General features: G+C 39.3%; 1 protein-coding gene across 1 annotated transcript in view; it reads left to right on the top strand.

Moving 5' to 3' along the window:
* PKHD1 (PKHD1 ciliary IPT domain containing fibrocystin/polyductin) overlaps positions 1-18,519 on the top strand; it is a 595,384-nt gene that overhangs the window by 253,383 nt on the left and 323,482 nt on the right. Inside the window, exons 43-46 of the mRNA XM_003404439.3 lie at positions 4,400-4,512; positions 6,822-6,927; positions 10,110-10,244; positions 18,151-18,286. Coding sequence (XP_003404487.2) covers positions 4,400-4,512; positions 6,822-6,927; positions 10,110-10,244; positions 18,151-18,286 — 490 coding nt within the window. The remainder of the gene's footprint in view (positions 1-4,399; positions 4,513-6,821; positions 6,928-10,109; positions 10,245-18,150; positions 18,287-18,519) is intronic.

The raw sequence follows: 18,519 nt of genomic DNA, 5'->3' as shown, positions 1-18,519 counted from the left end.
CAGAATGACACGCTGCTGGGTCCTCACAATCCTTGCTATACTTGAACCCATTATTGCAGCCACTGTGTCAGTTTCGTTGAGGGTCTTCCTCTTTAAAAAAAAAAAATTTTTTTTTTTTTTTCTACTTTACCAAGCATGATGTCCTTACTGAGGAGGTGGTAAAAACTCCCTGAGCTAGCTGTTTGTGGCTCTGTGAAAGAGTTCTGTCCTTGAGCAGGTCAGAACTTCCTCTTTAACTCCTAACCCTTTCTTGTGCCCCACCGTGTCTTCACCCTTCAGTATCTGCATTGATATTAAATAACAATGGCAGGTAATCTCAGTCTCTTCATCTCTCCTTGCTTAAAATTCCTGTGTTAGTAGCCAGTGTACATTAACTTCAATAATGCTGGAATTTCAGAACACTTTGCCTCTTTAGGAAACCCTGGTGGCATAGTGGTTAAGAGCTACCATGGCTTCTAACCAATAGGTCAGCAGTTCGAATCTACCAGGCACTTCCTGGAAACCCTGTAGGGCAGTCCTCAGTCCTGTGGTCCTCTGTCCAGAATCGACTCAACAGCATTTTTTTTTTTTTTTTGTCTCTTTGAGGAGCTCTGGTGGTGCAGTGGTTAAGAGCTTGCTGCTAACCAAAAGGTTGGTAGTTTGAATCTATCAGGCACTCCTTGGAAACCCTATGAGACAGTTCTACTTTGTTCTGTAGGGTTGCTCTGAGTCTGAATCGACTGGATGGTAATGGATTTTTCCTCTTTAAATGTACTTTTCAAAATGTCATGTCGCCTTGCTTACTGTTGGGAATCGACCTATATCGTTATCCATGTCTCTTTCTCCACTCTGATATGAACATTTCTTTTTTTCTGTGTGGTGAGGAAAGAAGGATTTTTGGTGTGAAGAACGTAATTTTTTATTTAAACATAATCTGAAAAATGCTTTTCCATTTTGGAGAAAGCTATAAGAAATATAGCAGTATCACACACTATTTCAGTCCTGGCCACCAGATAAACCCAAACCAAACCAAACTCATTGCTGTCGAGTTGATTCTGAGTCATAGCCACCCTACAGGACAGAGTAGAATGCCCCATAGGGTTTCCAAGGAGCAGCTGGTAGACCTGAATTCCCGACCTTTTGGTTAGCAGTTGAGCTCTAAGGCCACCAGTTAACAACAGGTCAAAGTACCATTGTTCAATATGTTGCATCCAGTGTTGGGGAGGTTGCAGCAAACTCTCCTGGTCTGCCTTTGACCTGGTGACAGGACTTTGCATCATACTCTACTGTCAGAATTCCTTTTCTTGTGCGTCCCTGCAGGCTCTTAGCATCCTGTAGTTTGGTGTTCTGGCTCTGGGTCCTGCCTTTATTTTTCTACCTAGGCTATAAAAAAAAATAGTCTGTGACTATTTCAGGCTTGAGCACTGATTGAGTTGGCTCTGCCAATTATTAGCTGCTTGAGTTTGTGAAAGTTACTCAACATCTCTGAGTTTCAGTTTTTGTTTTGTTTGTGAAATTTTGCAATAATAACACATAACTCACTGAATTGTGAAAATAAATGAGACTATACAATTTGGTGGAAACCCTGGTGGTGTAGTGGTTAAAGGCTACAGCTGCTAACCAAAAGGTCGACAGTTTGAATCCACCAGGCACTCTTTGGAAACCGTATGGGACGGTTCTACTCTGTCTTATAGGGTTGCTATGAGCCGGAATCAAGCCAATGGCAATGGGTGTTTTTGGTATAGAATTTGGTACCTGGACTGTAGTGGGTTTTCCATAAAGCTAAACTATGAGTATTATTATTGCTTGGTTGTAACTTAAAAAAAGTTAAACTACTTCTAAGGAAAAGAAAAAGGTTCAACATAAATAAAACTCTCACTGAGTTGGGCTATATTTTTGCTGGTTACCAGGTTACTGGTTTAAGCCTCCCACTCTGATTTTCTTGGCTCCAATCTCCTTTAGCTATCAGTGGTGACTCCCATTTGCAGTGGGCCCCTGAAGCAGCTCCAGGTAGAATTGCCAGGAAATGTGGCCTTCCCTATGTGTCTCTCCCTTGGAACATCTCCTAGGACCACTGATGACTTGACAGTTTGGTATCTCTGTCTCAGTCACCTCTAGAAGAGTAGTTCTCAAAATGGGGTCAAAAGACCACCTGCAGCAGAACCATCTGTAGTGCTTGTGAGTGCAGAATACTGTACCCCACAAAACCTCCACATAACTACTAAATCAGAATGTCTGGTGGTGAGGCCCAGAAATGTGCATTCCGCCAGGTTAGAGTTGCCAGATGAGATACAGGATGCTCTTAAACTTGAATTTTAGGTAAACAATTTTTTTTTTTTTTTTGGTATAAATAGGTCCAATGCAATATTTGAGACATACTTATACTAAAAAAAGTATTCACAACTAGTCTGAGATTTTAATTTAACCGCTCATCTCTATTTTTATATGCTAAATCTGGCAAACCTACCCTGGGTGTGCATTAAAATTTAAGAAGCTATTCTAGTGGTAGGTTCACAGTATAGTCCCCACTGAGCGTGGTACAGAGGCAACTATGGTGCTGAGATATTGATTTTTAAAGAAAGATATTCAGTGCCTTGTTGGATTGCACAGTGTCGGAGTCCTACCTGTTTCTATGCTCTTTTCTGTGTCCTGATGCAAATGTCTTTTGGTTCAGGATGAATTCTTCTAGTCCCATAGTTTGTGCTCCTTAGAGACTGAGGTACCACAGAGAGGACACTCCCGGCTTTCTTTGTCTCATACCAGCCAGTCCTTGTCAAATCCCCCAGATGATCAGGGATAAACTTGTGGGGGCCTCAGGGACTCCCATTATTCCTGTAGTACAATCCTTTGGCCAGAGGCAGACTAAGCAGCCTCTTCCTTAACTTGTATTCCCCAGGTAGATGCAGGTATCTTAGCCTTGGACCAACAGCCTCAGGCTGGGAGGGCGTAGAAGCACACAGATACGTGGAAAGTAGCTCAGCAGCTCAATAGTTTCATTTTTCCCTCTAAAACTGCCACCCCAGTGGAACAGCCTGAAGAGACCCCCTATGTTCCTTAGAGTTCATTCTACCTGATGATGGAGAGAGGAAGAGAGGACTAACCTCCTTTCATATGATGGTGTGCATTGAGAGAACTTGGGAGCAATTCAGGAAGGAATAAATAGAAACTTCTATACAACAGCCAACATATCTTTGATATTAGCCAACAACTTTACGTCCTGGAGTATGAGACTGCAAACTCAAAATGCCTCTAGGGGCTAGGCTGATATCATAAATGAGTGAAGTGGGAAGGGTAGGGACTTAGGCAAAATAATCCATGGTGTAAGAAAGTAGGCCCTTCTTAGCTTCAGCTGATCATGGCTACTCTACAGGAGTTTGAGCCCAGTATTTTTAAGAAGATAGGAGTCTGGATTTTTATATAAAGTCTCCTTGTTTTAAAATATTGGAAACAAAAAATTTCATAAATATTGGACAGGCCAAGCAAAATACCTCTGTGTACCTATTAGGCTCTTTGGGAAGCCATTTTTCTACTTCGTCCTAGAGCATATTCCACAGTGAATGAATAAGATAATCTCATTGTGTTCAGCTTGATCAGAATTAGAGCCCCAAACTCTTATGACCTAGTGATGAATTTAGGTTTTGTATGAACATATAACATACATTAAATTATTTGCATAGTGAGTCCTATAAATATTAAAGTGATTAATCAAGACTATAGCTTATTAGGGATATTTGGGTTGTTTTTGAAATCAACCACTGTGCCCCAGGGCTAAGGCATGGTCAGTCCAACCATGTGGCTTTCATCTTACAGCCAAAATAATTGAGTTTTTCCAGTGATCAGAGCGAACACTTTGTGTAGACCTGCCTTCATGGACACATCTTTTGCCTTGGAGAGCCACTATAGATTCTTGTGTATACATACTAAAGAGGAGAGGCTTAGACTAGATGTTACAAGTAACCTTCTCACCTTGCAAGCTTATAAGGAGGCTTCAGCCATGAGATGTCAATTATTGTGGTGGGTAAAATACAGGTTGGTTGAGTGGCCTAGAATAAGAGGAATGGTAGTCTTTGTTTTTTATTCCCTCTGGGGATAAAAAGGAAATCCTGGTGGTGTAGTGGTTAAGAGTTACAACTGCTAACCAAAAGGTCAGCAGTTCGAATCTACCAGGTGCTCCTGGGAAACCGTATGGGGCGGTTCTACTCTGTCCTATGGGGTTGCTATGAGTCAGCATTGACTCAATGGTAGTGAGTTGCTTTTGGTTTGGGAATGAAAAAGAATAAATGAGTCCATGAAAGTGTCAACATACCTTCACAAAAAGTGACTGAAAAAGCAGAATGGGCACAAATAAGAGACTTTTTTTTTTTCTCAGCAACCTTATTGTACATGGAATAACTAATTTTAACTTCTTTAATTTCTGTAGGGGAACAGGGTGTGTGCTGCTGGTTTTGGCTACTTTTTTCATCTTGTGACCAGCAAAACATCACAGGCTCCACTTCTCTCCTTTACCCAGAACATTGCACATTCTTGTACAAGGTAACTTTGGGGAAGTTCATTTATATTTAGGATGTAGGGCTTATGCTTTAGACAAGACACTTCACACAGAGGGTATAATGTTTGTTATTTATGTGAGATTTGACAGTGCTTCTGTGTAAGAATTTTGGTGGTGAAGGGAAGGGAAAGAGACACAGTCACTTGAGATGGCAGTAGGGCAGAGGGCACCTTTGTGGCCAGAGGAGAGTTCAACAGAGAGAGCAATTAAACCTTCAAGAGATTAGGAGCAACTGGCAGTGCAGAGCCCCTGGGAGGCTGGAGTACGTGGGCTCAGGAGCTGAGGTGGAGAAGCTGAGGAGCTCTTTGCCTGGACTCTGTACATTACATAGTACAATTATGTAGTTATATAGTGTAAATATGAAAGTATACATCCCATCTACTATGAACACTCTAAAATGAGGAAGTGAAGAGAAGAGAGGATTCAGATAATTAGGAGGAGGATGGAGGGACTTTCAATCATGTTGGTGTCTTTGTTATGTAGAGGGCAGGGTCATTGCTAAGAACAAGAGAATGGTGCAACAAAGTGGGATAGGGGATTCAAGGAGAATGCGAAAAATGAAGGCTTCAGATGCAATCAGGCCCTGGTTCAGATCTGGATTCTTTTCCCAGTAAATTCCTTTTTTGTTGTTGTTTTTTTAAAGGGTCAGATCCCTTATTTGTAAAATGGGCCCAAACTATATTGAAGATTTGGTCAGAGAATTAGGGATGATTTATGTAATGTATCTAGAAGAGCACCTGGAACCTAGTAAACAAACCAAAAAAACCCAAACGTGTTGCCATCCAGTCGATTCTGACTCATAGAGACCCTATACGACAGAGTAGAACTTCTCGTAGGGCTTCCAAGGCTGTAATCTTATGGAGGCAGACTGCCACATCTTTCTTTCATGGAGCAGCTGGTGGGTTCAAACCACCAACCTTTCAGTTAGCAGCTATGCACTTTAACCACTGTGACATCAGGGCTCCTCCTGAAACCTAGTAGGAACTCAATAATTGATAGCTACTGCCGTAGGCTGGGCTCTCTAGAGAAGCAAAACCAGTAACGTGTATAAATACATAGAGAGAGATTTATATCAAGGGGTTAGAACATCCCAAGTCCTTGGATCAGGATAGAGGCCTTTCCCAATTCACGGAGCTGCAGAAGCTGGTGAACCCAAGATGAGGTCGGACAGCAGGACTCCTGCTCACAGGCTGTGACAGTTGAGGAATCCCCAAAGTCGTCAGGCAAGACCTCAAGGTTTCTCCTGAGTCACTTAGCTAAAGGGGCTGGTGAACTCAAGATAGGCAGGTTGGGGAGCAGGACTCTTGCTTCCAGGGTGTGAAGATCGACGGATCCCAAGATGGGCAGGTAAGCTGCTAGCTCAAGTCCAAGAACCAGAGGTCAGGCAAGGGACAGCTGCTGGATCCAGAAAAAGCCAACAACCTTTGCAAGGCAAGTTGGAAGGAAGTAGGTGGCGGAAGGCAGAGAGATGAAGGCTGAGGGAGTAGTGAGCTGCCACAGGCCCCACCCCGGCCGGTACCACTCAGCAGATTCCATCATGGGGGCGATCACATATCAGATTTCAACAGGGGCGTGATCACAACATTATACAAGTGCCAAAACCCTGAGAATCATGGCCCAGCCAAGCTGACACATAGCCTTACCATCCCAGCTACAAATAATTATGATAATAATAGTATAGTAATCCTACTATGATGGAAAATGATAAGGAGTGTGAAATAGGCAGTATTAAAGGTTGCTAAGCAATGTTGAAATGCCAGTTGAGGCTGGGATTAGTACTTATGTAATGAAATTACCCGTATAATCATGAAACTATTATCCAGGAGTTCTCAGCAGCCCTGGGATGTGAAGGAAGAAGTTGTCCAGAGAACAGCAGTGGGAGGGCATTTCAGGTAGAAGAACAGAAAGTAAAGGGATTATAGGTGCTGGTATCCAGTCTCCTCAGAACAGCGTAAGTCTGGGGGGTGAGGGGAACATGATAGAGTAGCAGGGGATCATGTCTTAAAGCACTAGACAGAGGTGTCCACTCTCCTGGGGAGGAAGGGGGTGAGCCTAGAGAGGGGCCGACACAACAGCAGGGGATCATGGCAGTCTACATCCGGTTGCCATCCAGGAGCAGGTCATGAAGGGTAAAAGACTGGAAAGTCTGAGGGATGGGCGACAAGAGTCAAGAGAGAGGTCACAGGTCTCAGGTCCACTCTCCCCCATTCATTCCCTTTACTTTTGTATTTTCCAGTGAGAAGTGGGAAACATCGAAACTGGCTAAATTTCATTCTTGGGTTTTGTTTTCCAGGTATGGCCTCTTCGTATACCCTAAATTCCAGCCACCATGGGATAATAGCACTGGCCCTACCCTGTTCCAAAACTTCACAGTTTGGGGAAGTGCAGGTGGTACCCAGGTAAACGTTTCTTTAGTTATTATTATTAAAACCTTTATTTTCTTGGGGTGATTTACTATGCATCTTTTATTTAAAGGGAGGTGATTTGCCACTTAGGGGAACATTGCAACATTATCACAGTTTTAAAGAGCCAAAGGCATCATAGGTGTGTGTGGAATCGTCATTGAATGAACCAATTTATAATCAGCAAGCATGATTAGTTGGTTTCCTCTGTGGTGACTTTCCAGCAGCTCTGATAGAGAACAACGGGATCACAGAATTTTAAAAGCAGGAGGGAATCCAGAAGTTATCCATTCCGTCCTTCTCTTCCCCATTTAGAGATAATAAATTAGGGAAGTAGAGAGACTTGTCCAAAGTCACACAGTTAATTAGTAGCACAACCTGGTGTAGATTCTAGACCCCAAATATTGTGCATTTGACACCCTAATATCCCGAATAATACATGCTTCAGGCTTAAGAAAAAGTGCTACTCATCATTAAGAAAAAGTGCTACTCATCATTGGAGCACAAAAATTCCAACACAAAGTGCCATTTTTACCTTTGTAAATGAGTTGAATTTATATTTTTATAAACTCCAGCCCAAAGTGCCATTGTTATCTTTGTAAATGAGTTGAATTTGTATTTTTCCTCAAAAGACATAAAAAAAGGTTCATGTTCAATCATTTAATTTTTATTGTTACAGTGATTTTCTAGCAATACTCACTGTTAACAGCAGCATGTAGATATTGTACAGGATCACTGTTTGGTACTATACAGATGAAATTTTATATATATACACCTGTTCTCTGTGACTTAGAAATCTAGAGCCAAGGATATATAGATGAGGAAATATGTTTACAGGGAATTTGGGAAATGGAATATAAATATAAAACCAAGTCACAATAAGAAAGCCAGGCATTTATTTCATATATTCACCAAGAGAAAGGCAATTGTTGCTGGAAAAAGCATGAAAATATATAAATAGGGTAGCTAACAGGAAAGATTCCAATTATATTCAGTATTCTCATTTGATTTTATAAATATTCTGTTTCTATAAGTACTATGAATATGGGGTGACAAATATTTGTTGGGTGCCCTCTTTTGTGGAGAAGCAATTCATGTCTTGTAGACCCTGTCTTCCTGTTCTTCAATAGCCTTGTTCTAGAGGAAATAAACCACTAATTGTAGCCAGTTCTCAAGTTCTGCAATCAGAAATGCTAAACCTGTGAAAGGAAAAATAGAGCCTTACAGATTGAAATTGAACTCTTGTGTTCTAAATTTAATCATTCAAAAGCTCAAATAATGAGAATGCTTTTAGAACTTCACTTTTTTTTGGAAGGAATAAAGGGGAAATTAAATAACATGACAGTTGCTGTTGTTGGGTGCTGTCGAATCCATTCCAACTCATAGTGACCCCATGCGACAGAGTAGAACTGCCCCGTAGGGTTTTCTTGATTGTAATCTTTATGAAGCAAATCAGTAGATCTTTCTCCCATGGACCTGCTGGGTGGGTTTTAACTGCCAACGTTTTGGTTAGCAGCTGAGCACTTAACCAGTCTCCTATGTGCAAAGCTATTGTAAACTCTCAGTTATTCCTTTTACTTTTAAAAAAGTGTTCCTAATTACTTTCTTCATGGCCTTGGGAAAATCCCCTAAGTTTTCCTATCTCCTGTGTAAAATGAGGATAGTAATAGTCCCTAAATGATAAGTTCTGAGAATTAAATAAGTGCCTGTGTGTACAGTGCCTAGAAGAGTATACTCTTGTCATTTGGACATTAAGTGTCAGATATCTAGATTCTTGAACTGAATATTCCATTAGGTAAAATTTCTAGTTTGTATATGGCTAAATCTATTTGACAATACTGATAGCTAATATTTATTGTGCATTTTCTTATTTAATCCTCATAACAACTATGGGGGGTATACCATTGTTATCCTCCTTTTGTATATGAGAAAACTATCTAAGGGGATATTTTCCTTGCTAAGGTCACACAGCTGAGAATTCCTGGATTCCAACTCTAACAATCTAACCCTTCTCATGTATGTTAACAAGAGTTATCTCAGAAGTGCAGAGTGATTATTTAGAAGAGGGAGAGATGACAGTACACTGCAAAAGCTGTATTCACACCACAAACTGGTGCATTTTGTTGTTGTATTTTGGTTTCCTTGTAAAATTAGCAGTTTCCCTAGGTAATTCTAGGTGTTAACTGATTTTGAATGTGAGTGTATTTGCCAGAACTTGGACTTATGCTTGTAATTGGATTATAACTGTAGTCATTCATTCAGATCATGCCTTGCTTGGTTAAATAAACCTCTATGTCTTTTAAAGAATTATTTTGTTTTAAAACAACAACAACTTCAGGTGAATATACAATAGGGAATGCAAGCTATTCAATTCTTAAAAATTCAAGCAAGACCAGTTGACAGGTAGAAGGACCATACTATGATAAATCAACGATACGTTGGCCATAATAGAAAATTTTCAGTTAAAGATACAAATGTAAACATGACCCTATGTAATGAATACAGGGTGACTGTTTTAGGTTATCTGCTACCCTGATCTTCATGCAGATTTTAAAGTTGGCTGAACAGAGGCCTAAGTGAGGTGAAATGTCTTGCCCAGGATCACATAGTCAGCTACTGGAAGAGCTAACTGAAAACCCAGGCTTCTGCCTACCAGTGACATTCTGTTAATATTTGATCCCTGCTCAGGCATTCTAACCCAAGTAGCCATAAATGTTGGTGCACGTAACATACGTTGGGGCTACATACAGTGAATCAGTCCTCATGCTGAATTACTTATTTCATGTTTGCAAGTTCCTGGCAATGTTAGTTAATATCTACTACACTGAGGAGAATGTTAAGCATCAGAGTTCTTGGGTGCTCTGTTTTCTCTGTTTTGTGTGATTTGGCAACTACAAGTTTATTTTAGATATGTGGGGCATTCATGTTGACCTTTTTAGTATGTTAGTGTCATGAGGAGAAATGAAAAGTGGAGAGGGGGTGTTACCAAAGGGGACCAGTTAGTGCTGACCTCGTGGCAACTTTGGGATGTCTGTAAAGATATGCATGGACAAAAGCTGTTTAAATATGATATAGCATGCTTGTTTATACTTAATCAATAATTAAAGGAGCTACAGAAAGCCTGAAAGAAAAACCAAGCTGTAGACCTTTGCCATAAAACATATGCTGTTATTTTCTAGATTTTTAGAAATAGCAATCTTCACCTAAAAAACTTCCAAGTTTACTGGTGCAGAGATTTTGGAATTGACATCTTGGAAAGTGATGCAAATACTTCAGTTACTGACAGCTTATTACTTGGTCATTTTGCCCACAAGGTAAGTGCCTTACTGTGATTGTTTTAGTTGTCCATCACAACAGAATCGTATGTGTTGGGCTCCCTGGTGACTCGGGATATGTAATTTTAATAGCATTCTTTAGTGAATCTTGTATTTTATTGGTAAAAGTTAGAGCTTTTTATTTGTAACAGTGGTGATATTGACAACAAAATTCAAACTTACACATGATGTCAATGTTATGTGTCCACATAAATCATAAAAGTCATGAGTTAATTGCTTGTGATTTAGAAATATTATCTGTAAAAATTCAGTAATAAATATAACTATTTAGGTTAATTTTCTCTAATCTTACAGGATTATGGAGTAGGATGATTCCATATCATTGCTCTGCATCATTTTGTTCATGGGGACCTTACACCATTTCGGGTACTCTCTAAAAGAGGTACCGGTACCAGTACCAATTACTATTGAGTTGACCCCACGTGTGTCAGAGTAGAGCTGTCAATAGGGATGTCAATGGCTGATTTTTCAGAAGTAGATCTCCAGGTCTTTCTTCCCATGTGCCTCTGAGTTGAGTCAAATCTCCCACCTTTTGGTTAGCAGACAAGCACTTTATCTGTTTACACTACCCAGGGACTCCAAAAAAAGGCAGAATCTGGTAATATAAATTTACTTAAAATTTGCTATAGTGTACTAGGATTTCTTATGTAATTTCTTAATACTACCAAAATGTCTGTTTCTACATCATAAAAGTCAGAATATAGTTGACTGACTTCTCAGCCATTGCAAAGTCCAGGTACCAGAGCTAAACAGAGTACTTCCCACATGAGAAGTACTGGTTCTCTTTAAGGGAAAGCCATGGCTTCCATTGGTCTCTATAAGTTTCCAACCTATAGCAGGTCCCCTAGTTCTTGTTTGTAAAAGAGTTACTTGATGTGCATATTAGTAATCACATTGTCATAAACATCACATATGGAAGAGACCTATAGTACTTCTTTGAACAAAGGAAAGAACATTCTTTTTAGTTCTGAATGCTTTGCCCAACTGAAATGCTAATTATTGACATTTGTATTTTTCCTTGGAGATTATTTACTAGCGATGGATATAAATTTAAGATTAATAAAGTCATTTTCTTATTGAGGATATATTTTCCTATGCTCAATTTCAAACCTGTCTTAGTTAAATGTCTTTTGAACCATTCTTTTCAGGAGGGAAATACCTGCCAGTTTTCCATTTTCTCTAAAAGGATTACTTCCTTGAGAGAGCTGTTTCTTCTGTTTAGACTGCACAGTTTTTAAGAGGAGGAGAGCCAGATTTCAAATCTATGATGCTGGTAGATCAAAGACCCTTAAATTTCCCAGAAACAACCTTACAGTAGATGCTAAAAACAAAATCCCATTAAGCTGAGTAATTAAACTATCCCATTAATTAATGTCACAACAGCTTAACTGATGTTAAATAAACATCATAATTAATGGGAGAATGACAGAAATTAAGATACAAATTATGACCAAAGAGTGCTTATTATGAGATAATTAAAAATAATCACACCCATAGTGTGTGACTTACTGGGAATGCAGTGCAGCTGAGGATCCTTCAGTCTCTTAATAGTAAGTGCAGGATGAGAGGTCCTGACGAAAAGCATTAGGCAAGCTTCTCAGTTTTGTTCTAGGAGAAATGTGGATGCTGGTTACTCATCCATTTCTCAAAATCGTACGATATTAGTGATAAATGTTATTTAAGAGATGATCTAGTTCTAACTCCTGAATTTAGCCAGTTGGAATTTGAGTAGATTCAGACTCATGACGACCCCATGTGTGCAGAGTAGAACTGCTCCCTAGGGTTTTCAAGGCTGTGACCTTTTGGAAGCAGATCACCAGGCCTGTCTTCCAAGGTACCTCTGGGTAGTTTCCAACTGCCAGCCTTTTGGTGACTAGCCAAGGGGTTAACTGTTTGTACCACCCAGGGACTTCTTTTTATTTTATTTTTTTTATTGTGCTTTGGGTGAAAGTTTACAGTTCAAATTAATTTCTCATTCAAAAATTTATATGACGGCACTGGGTTTATCCTTTTTTGACATTGGTTGCAATCTCCGTAATGTGACAGCACGTACCCCTTTTCTACTCTGGCTTCCCTGTGTCCATTCATCCAGTTCTTGACCCTTCCTGCCTTCTTGTCCTGCTACTGGATAGGAGCTGGCCATTTGGTCTTGTATGTTTGCTTGAACTAAGAACCACTTTCCTCACGTGTTATTTTTTGTTTCATAGGCTTGTAGTGTCGGATATGAGTTGGAATTGACTTGAAGGCAATGGGTTTTTTGGTTTAATATTTGAAAAATGGGCTTCAGGAATTGTTTCAGTTCTGGTTTAGGAGAGTGCCGGGGGCCGTAGTTTCAGGGGTTCCTCCAATCTCTGTCAGACTAGTTAAGTCTGGTCTTTTTATGTGAGTTTGAATTTGGTTCGCCATTTTCCCCCTGCTTTCTGGAACTCTCTGTTGTGATCCCTGTCAGGGTGGTCATTGGTGGTAGCCGGGCACCATCCGGTTCTCCTGGTCTCAGGCTGGTGGAGTCTGCGGTTCATGTGTTTTCCTTGTGTCTTTGGTTTTCTTCATTCTTCTTTGCTCCGGGTGGAATAATAGGACCAATAAATGCATCTCAGATGGCTGCTCGAGGGCTTTTAAGACCCCAGATGCTACTCCTGAATTTACAGGTAAAGAAATGAAAGCTTTGAGAAGTCAAATGACGGCTCAAGATTCATGCCTATTATTGCAGAGCTAGGACCACCTTGATATCCTTCCATTCCTGGTCCAGTACTCTTTCCATTAGAAAATGGCTTTGGCAATGAGCACTTAGGAAGAGGAGGATTCTTGGGTTAATTAAATTTAGGATATGCCATTTACCATATCCTCCCTACCCCGTGAAATTTGCACTGCATGTTAATACATTAAAGGCTCTGAGCAATCCTAGAGTTCAGACAAACAAAATATATATTAATCTTTATTTAACACAGTATGTTATGTGTTTATGTCAATTTAAAAAAAAAAAAAAGGTATAACCTGGTAGATGTAACCACCTGAATGTTGTGATTGTAGAACTCTGATTTTACTCACTGTCTTTCGAGTCCCTGCCATTTCTTTAGGAATTCAGATTATTAGAAAATTTGACCAATCCATTCTTAGATCATCTGCCCACATATAATTGTTGGCACAGAATTATCAGTGAATCAAATCCTAGAACAAATACAACTTTCTGGAAGAATTTTCGTCATCAGAAGGATTTTTTTTTTTAGGCATACTTGTATATATGTTAGTATTTTCATACTCCATGTTACCTTTATGTCAAGATGGGTAGAATAATTATCAGTGAGGGTGGCTTTAATATATAAGAAAAAAAGAATGTATTGTAGCATCACTGTACATCCTAGTTTACATGGTCAGTGCTAGTTCATATGTGTTGTTCTGGCATTCTATCTAATTAACATCCCCTTTCTCACTCTCAAAAATGTCCTGGTTTGGACATAAATTATGGTCACTCTACTTTTGGAAGTATCTTTGGGATGGCTGTCTTTTCGTTGTTATTGTAATTAATTTGAGATTAAAAAAAAATATCTATTTAGATACATGCTGATGGGGTTGCTTAATTCTTCCTCCCGTTTCTCTAGGGCTTACTTCTGATTTTCACTTGTGGATTTCTCTTCTTCAATTTTGACTGTTCATCTTTTTGTTTCTCTAAATTCTTTTATAGGGCCCCCTCTCTTCTCAATATACTTGTACTCTCTGGGAGAAATCTCATCTTCTCTCTTGTGGTTTCAGTTACCATCACGTGCTAATGTTGCCCATATATTTCCATTTATTTCTTCCATCTTATTTTGTGCTTCCAGTCTGCAATCCTTTTTTTTTTTCCTTCTGCTTCCCTAATTTAAATTGCCTTGCATTCAATCGTATATTTTTTTCTATTTACTCATTTGAAGCCCTTCATTCTGTTATGATTATTTTAGTTATTGGTCTTAAGTTTTTAACATGCATGTTTGCCTTCACTAAGTCTAAATTACATCAGCACTGTTAAACTTCGCCTGAGCAATTCAAAGACCTGAAACTCCTTTGACTTCTTTCTTCACCCTCCCATCTTCCATGCTGCTATTCTCTATTATTTGTTTCACTTTTTTAAACAAATGTTTTATAGAGATATAATATTCATGGAGAAAAGTACACAAATCATAAGAGAACAGCTCAATGAATTTTTCTAAAGCAAACACACCATGTATATACCTCCCAGATCAAGAAATAAAATATTACCAGGTCCACTGAAGCCTCTTTATGCTTCCTACTAGTCAATAGCTTCCGCTCCTCAGCCAAAGAGAACCGTTATTCAGACTTCTATTGGCGTACGTTAATATTGCCTTTTTTGAGCTTTATATAAATGGAATTATAAAGTATTTCGACTCTTTTGTGCCTGGTTTTTTTCACAAGATTATGTCTGTGAGATTCGTCCATGTTTTTGTGTGTTGCGGTAATTTGTTCTTCTGACTTCTATGTTGTTGGTAGTTGCCATCAAGCAGGCTCTGACTTGTGGTGATGTTACGTTGTAACAGAAGGAAACATTGCCCAGTCCTATGCCATCTTCATCATCTCCTATGATATATGTGAGCCCATTGTTGAGGCTATTGTGTCAGTCCATCTCATTAATAGTGTTTTCCTCATTTTCCCTGACCTTAACAAACATGTCATTTTCCAGCAATTGGTCTTTTCTGGTGTTGCATCCAAAGTAAGCAAGCTGAAGTCTCACCATCCCTGCTTCTAATTGTTATGTAGTATTCCATTTTATAAGGAGCCTTGATGGCACCATGGTTAAGCGCTGGGCTGTTAAGAAAATGATTGGCGGTTTGAACTCATCAGCCTCTCCTCGGGAGAAAAGACCTGGCAATCTGCTCCCATAAATATTACAGCCAAGGAAACTCAATGGGGCAGCTCTGCTCTATCCTGTGTGGTCACTATGAGTTGGAATTGACTCCATCCGTGGCAAACAACAACAATATTCCGTTTTATGACTGCTCCACAATTTTTTTTTTTAAACCAGTGGTGCTATAATGGACATTTGATTGTTTCTGGTTTTGTCTATTACAAATAATGATGCTACGAACATTCTTCTGTAAGTCTTTTGGTGTCCATATGCATGCATTTCTGTTGAGTATATGCTGAGTTGCAAAACTGATGGGTCACAGGGTATCCCCTCAGCTTTAGCGGATAATGCCAAACCACAATCCAAAGTGTCTGTACTTAAACCAGCAGCGTATGAGAAGGTTTCCCAGCTACATCCTGGAATCTCTCTTGACCAACATCCCGTGATTTCCTTCACCTCTCTCTAGTGTTGGAACTCTTGTTCCTGAGTCCCACATCTTCTTCCTTTTTCGTTTAATTTTTCATTTTGTTAGAGAGTAACCTTTAGTAACTTTCTGGAAAAAAAAAAGAGGGTGCATAGAAGGTATGAGTTTTGAGTCATGTATGGAGACCACCTTGTTGGTAGGTTGATGATACAGAATACCATGTTGGAGTTGACTTTTCCTTGAAATTTCGAAGGAGGTGCTCTCTTGTCTTCTACCTTCTAGTCTTGAGGTTGAATAGTTTTACGATATTCTGATTACTGGTCTTACAGATGTAATCTTTTATTTTTCCTCCTTGGAAGATTTTAAGATCTTGTCCTTGTCTCTGGTGTTTTGCAATTTCAATAGGATGTACCTCGGTATGTCTCTTCATTCTAACCACTGTTTTCGGCACTGGGCAGGCCTTCTCAGTCTGGAAAATTGTGTTTTTCTCTTCTGGGAAGTTTTCTTCAATTATTTCTTTGATAATTCCCTCCCCTATATTTTTCTTTTTTCCTTTTTTTTTGAGACTATTATGTGAATTTTGGACCTCTTGAGTTGTTTTTCTAATCTTAAATTTTCTTTCTAATTATCCATCTCTTTGTCTTTGTGTTCTGCTTTGTAGGATATTTCCTCAATTTCTATATTACATTTCTTATTTCTGCTCTCCTATTTTTGAATACTACACATTCTTTTTTGAAAATTCTCTTTTAGATTTCTTCTTGTTCGTAGATATAATACACTTATTTCTCTGAGATTATTGATCATAGTATTTAAGTTTTCTTTTGATTTCTATACTGGCCTTATCTCCTTAGATTTCTTTTCTTCTGTTTTTCTTTTTTTGTAACTATCTTTAATGTTGGAACCCTGGTGGCACAGTGGTTAAGAGCTTGGCTGCTAACCAAAAGGTCGGCAGTTTGAATCCACTAGCTGCTCCTTGGAAACTCTCCGGGGGAGTTCTACTATATCCCATAGGGTGTCTGTGAGTCAGAATTGACTTGACAGAAATGGGTTTGGTTTTGGTTCAGATCTTTAATGTTAAAGGTTTTTGTCAAATTTCTGGTGGCTCTCAAAGTTCAAGTATTTTTAAGAGTGGAACAGTGAAGCACTAACAATCAGGTTAGACAGGGCTTGTTGAAGAGATTTTGTGGAAAGTCCTGGAAGCAGTTTTTGTTTCTGTATTTAAAGATGTTTTGTTAAATTTTGTATGTATTTAATTTTTGACAAACAGTAAAACTGACATTTTGATACATGGTTCTATGAATTTTACCACATATGTAAATTGTGTAGCCACCACCACAGTGAGGATACAGAACAGTCCCATCACCCCAAAAAACTCTCTTGTGTTATACCTTTTTGGTTATATCTTCCTCTCACCTCTGACCCCTGACAGTCGCTAATCTATTCTCTGTCACTATTGTTTTATCTTTTCAATAATTTCATAAATGGAATCAGGTAGTATATATACTTTAGATACTGGCTTCTTTTACTTCTAAGTGACTTTGTTATTCATCCAAATTATTGCATGTATCAATAGTTTATTGCTTTTTATTGCTGAGCAGTATCCCTCTATATGGTTGTACAAATAGTTTGTCCATTCATCTACTGAAGTGCGATTGAGTTGTTTGCAAATTATGAGTAGAGCTGTAATAAACATTTGGAATAGGTTTTTGTGTGAATGTAAGTTTTCATTTCTCTAGGATAAAAACCTAGGAGTTGAGTTGCTGGGTCATATGGTAGGAGAGTATATTTAACTTTATAGGAAATTGCCAAACTGTTTTCCAGAGTGGTTGTATCATTTTAGATTTCCACCAACAATGTATGAAAGTTTCAGTTGCTCCTCATCCTCATCAGCTCTTGATATTGCCACTGTTTTTGTTTTTAGCCATTCTAATAGGTTAAGTGCTCAGCTGCTAACTGAAAGGTCGGCAGTTCGAATCCACCAGGCGCTTCTTGGAAACTCTATGGGGCAGTTTTACTCTGTCCTGTAGGGTCGCTATGAGTCAGAATTGACCTGACAACAATGGGTTTGGTTGTTTTTTTGAATAAGTGTGTAGTATATCTCATAGTGGTCTTAATTTGCACTGGTGGCGCAGTGGCTAAGAGCTCGGCTGCTAACCGAAAGGGCTGCAGTTTTAATCCACCAGCTTCTCCTTGGAAGCCCTATGGGGCAGTTCTGTTCTGTCCTATAGAGTCACTATGAATTGCCCTCTACTCAACAGCAACTTTTTTTAATGCTTAATGATGTTAAACATTTTTTTTTCATGTGCTTGTTTGTCATCTCTATGTTTTCTTTGATGAAGTGTCTTTTCAAGTTCTTTTTCTGATGTTTAAATTGAGTTGTCTATTCCTGTTGAGTTTTGTGAGTTCCTTCCATGTTTTGGATACAAGCCGTTTGTCGGATATGTGATTTGCAAATATTTACTCCCAGTCTTTAGCTTGCCTTTTTATCCTTTTAATTGTTTTTATTCATTTATTATAAATTGTATTTCACGGCCAGTTCTCTTATTTTGCTTTTCTTTCTCTTTCCTTCCCTCCTCCCTCTTTCCTTCCCTCTCCCACTCCCTCTCTCTCTCTTTAAATCACAGGGAAGCCTGTGTATGTCAGCTGGGATTAAAACTCCCAAGAGATGGGAGCTGATGGTATCAAACACAACCTTTGTTAATTTTGATCTCACTGACTGTGTGGCCATCAGGACGTGTTCGGGCTGTTCCCGAGGACAAGGTAAGTTGTTTGAATAGACAGGGCAGACGCTAAGTAAATATCAAGTGAATATGATAAATAGTGGCAAAGCCTTTGTGAGCCATAGTTTCTTTCAGTTACAAGATGGCGTCAGTAGAAACTACTGCTTGGATCCCCGAAAAGAGGTCCTAGAGGTGGCAAGGCGCTCCCATGTGGTTCCTGCAGCTCCCCACCCTCTCACTACTTTGGCACCTGTCACTCTCTGTGATTGTGGT

Source organism: Loxodonta africana, chromosome 1, assembly GCF_030014295.1.
Source record: "Loxodonta africana isolate mLoxAfr1 chromosome 1, mLoxAfr1.hap2, whole genome shotgun sequence".
In the NCBI taxonomy this organism is placed as follows: Eukaryota; Metazoa; Chordata; class Mammalia; order Proboscidea; family Elephantidae; genus Loxodonta; species Loxodonta africana.
The sequence above is the reverse complement of the archived record's forward strand: the minus strand, read 5'-3'. Positions and strand labels throughout refer to the sequence as shown.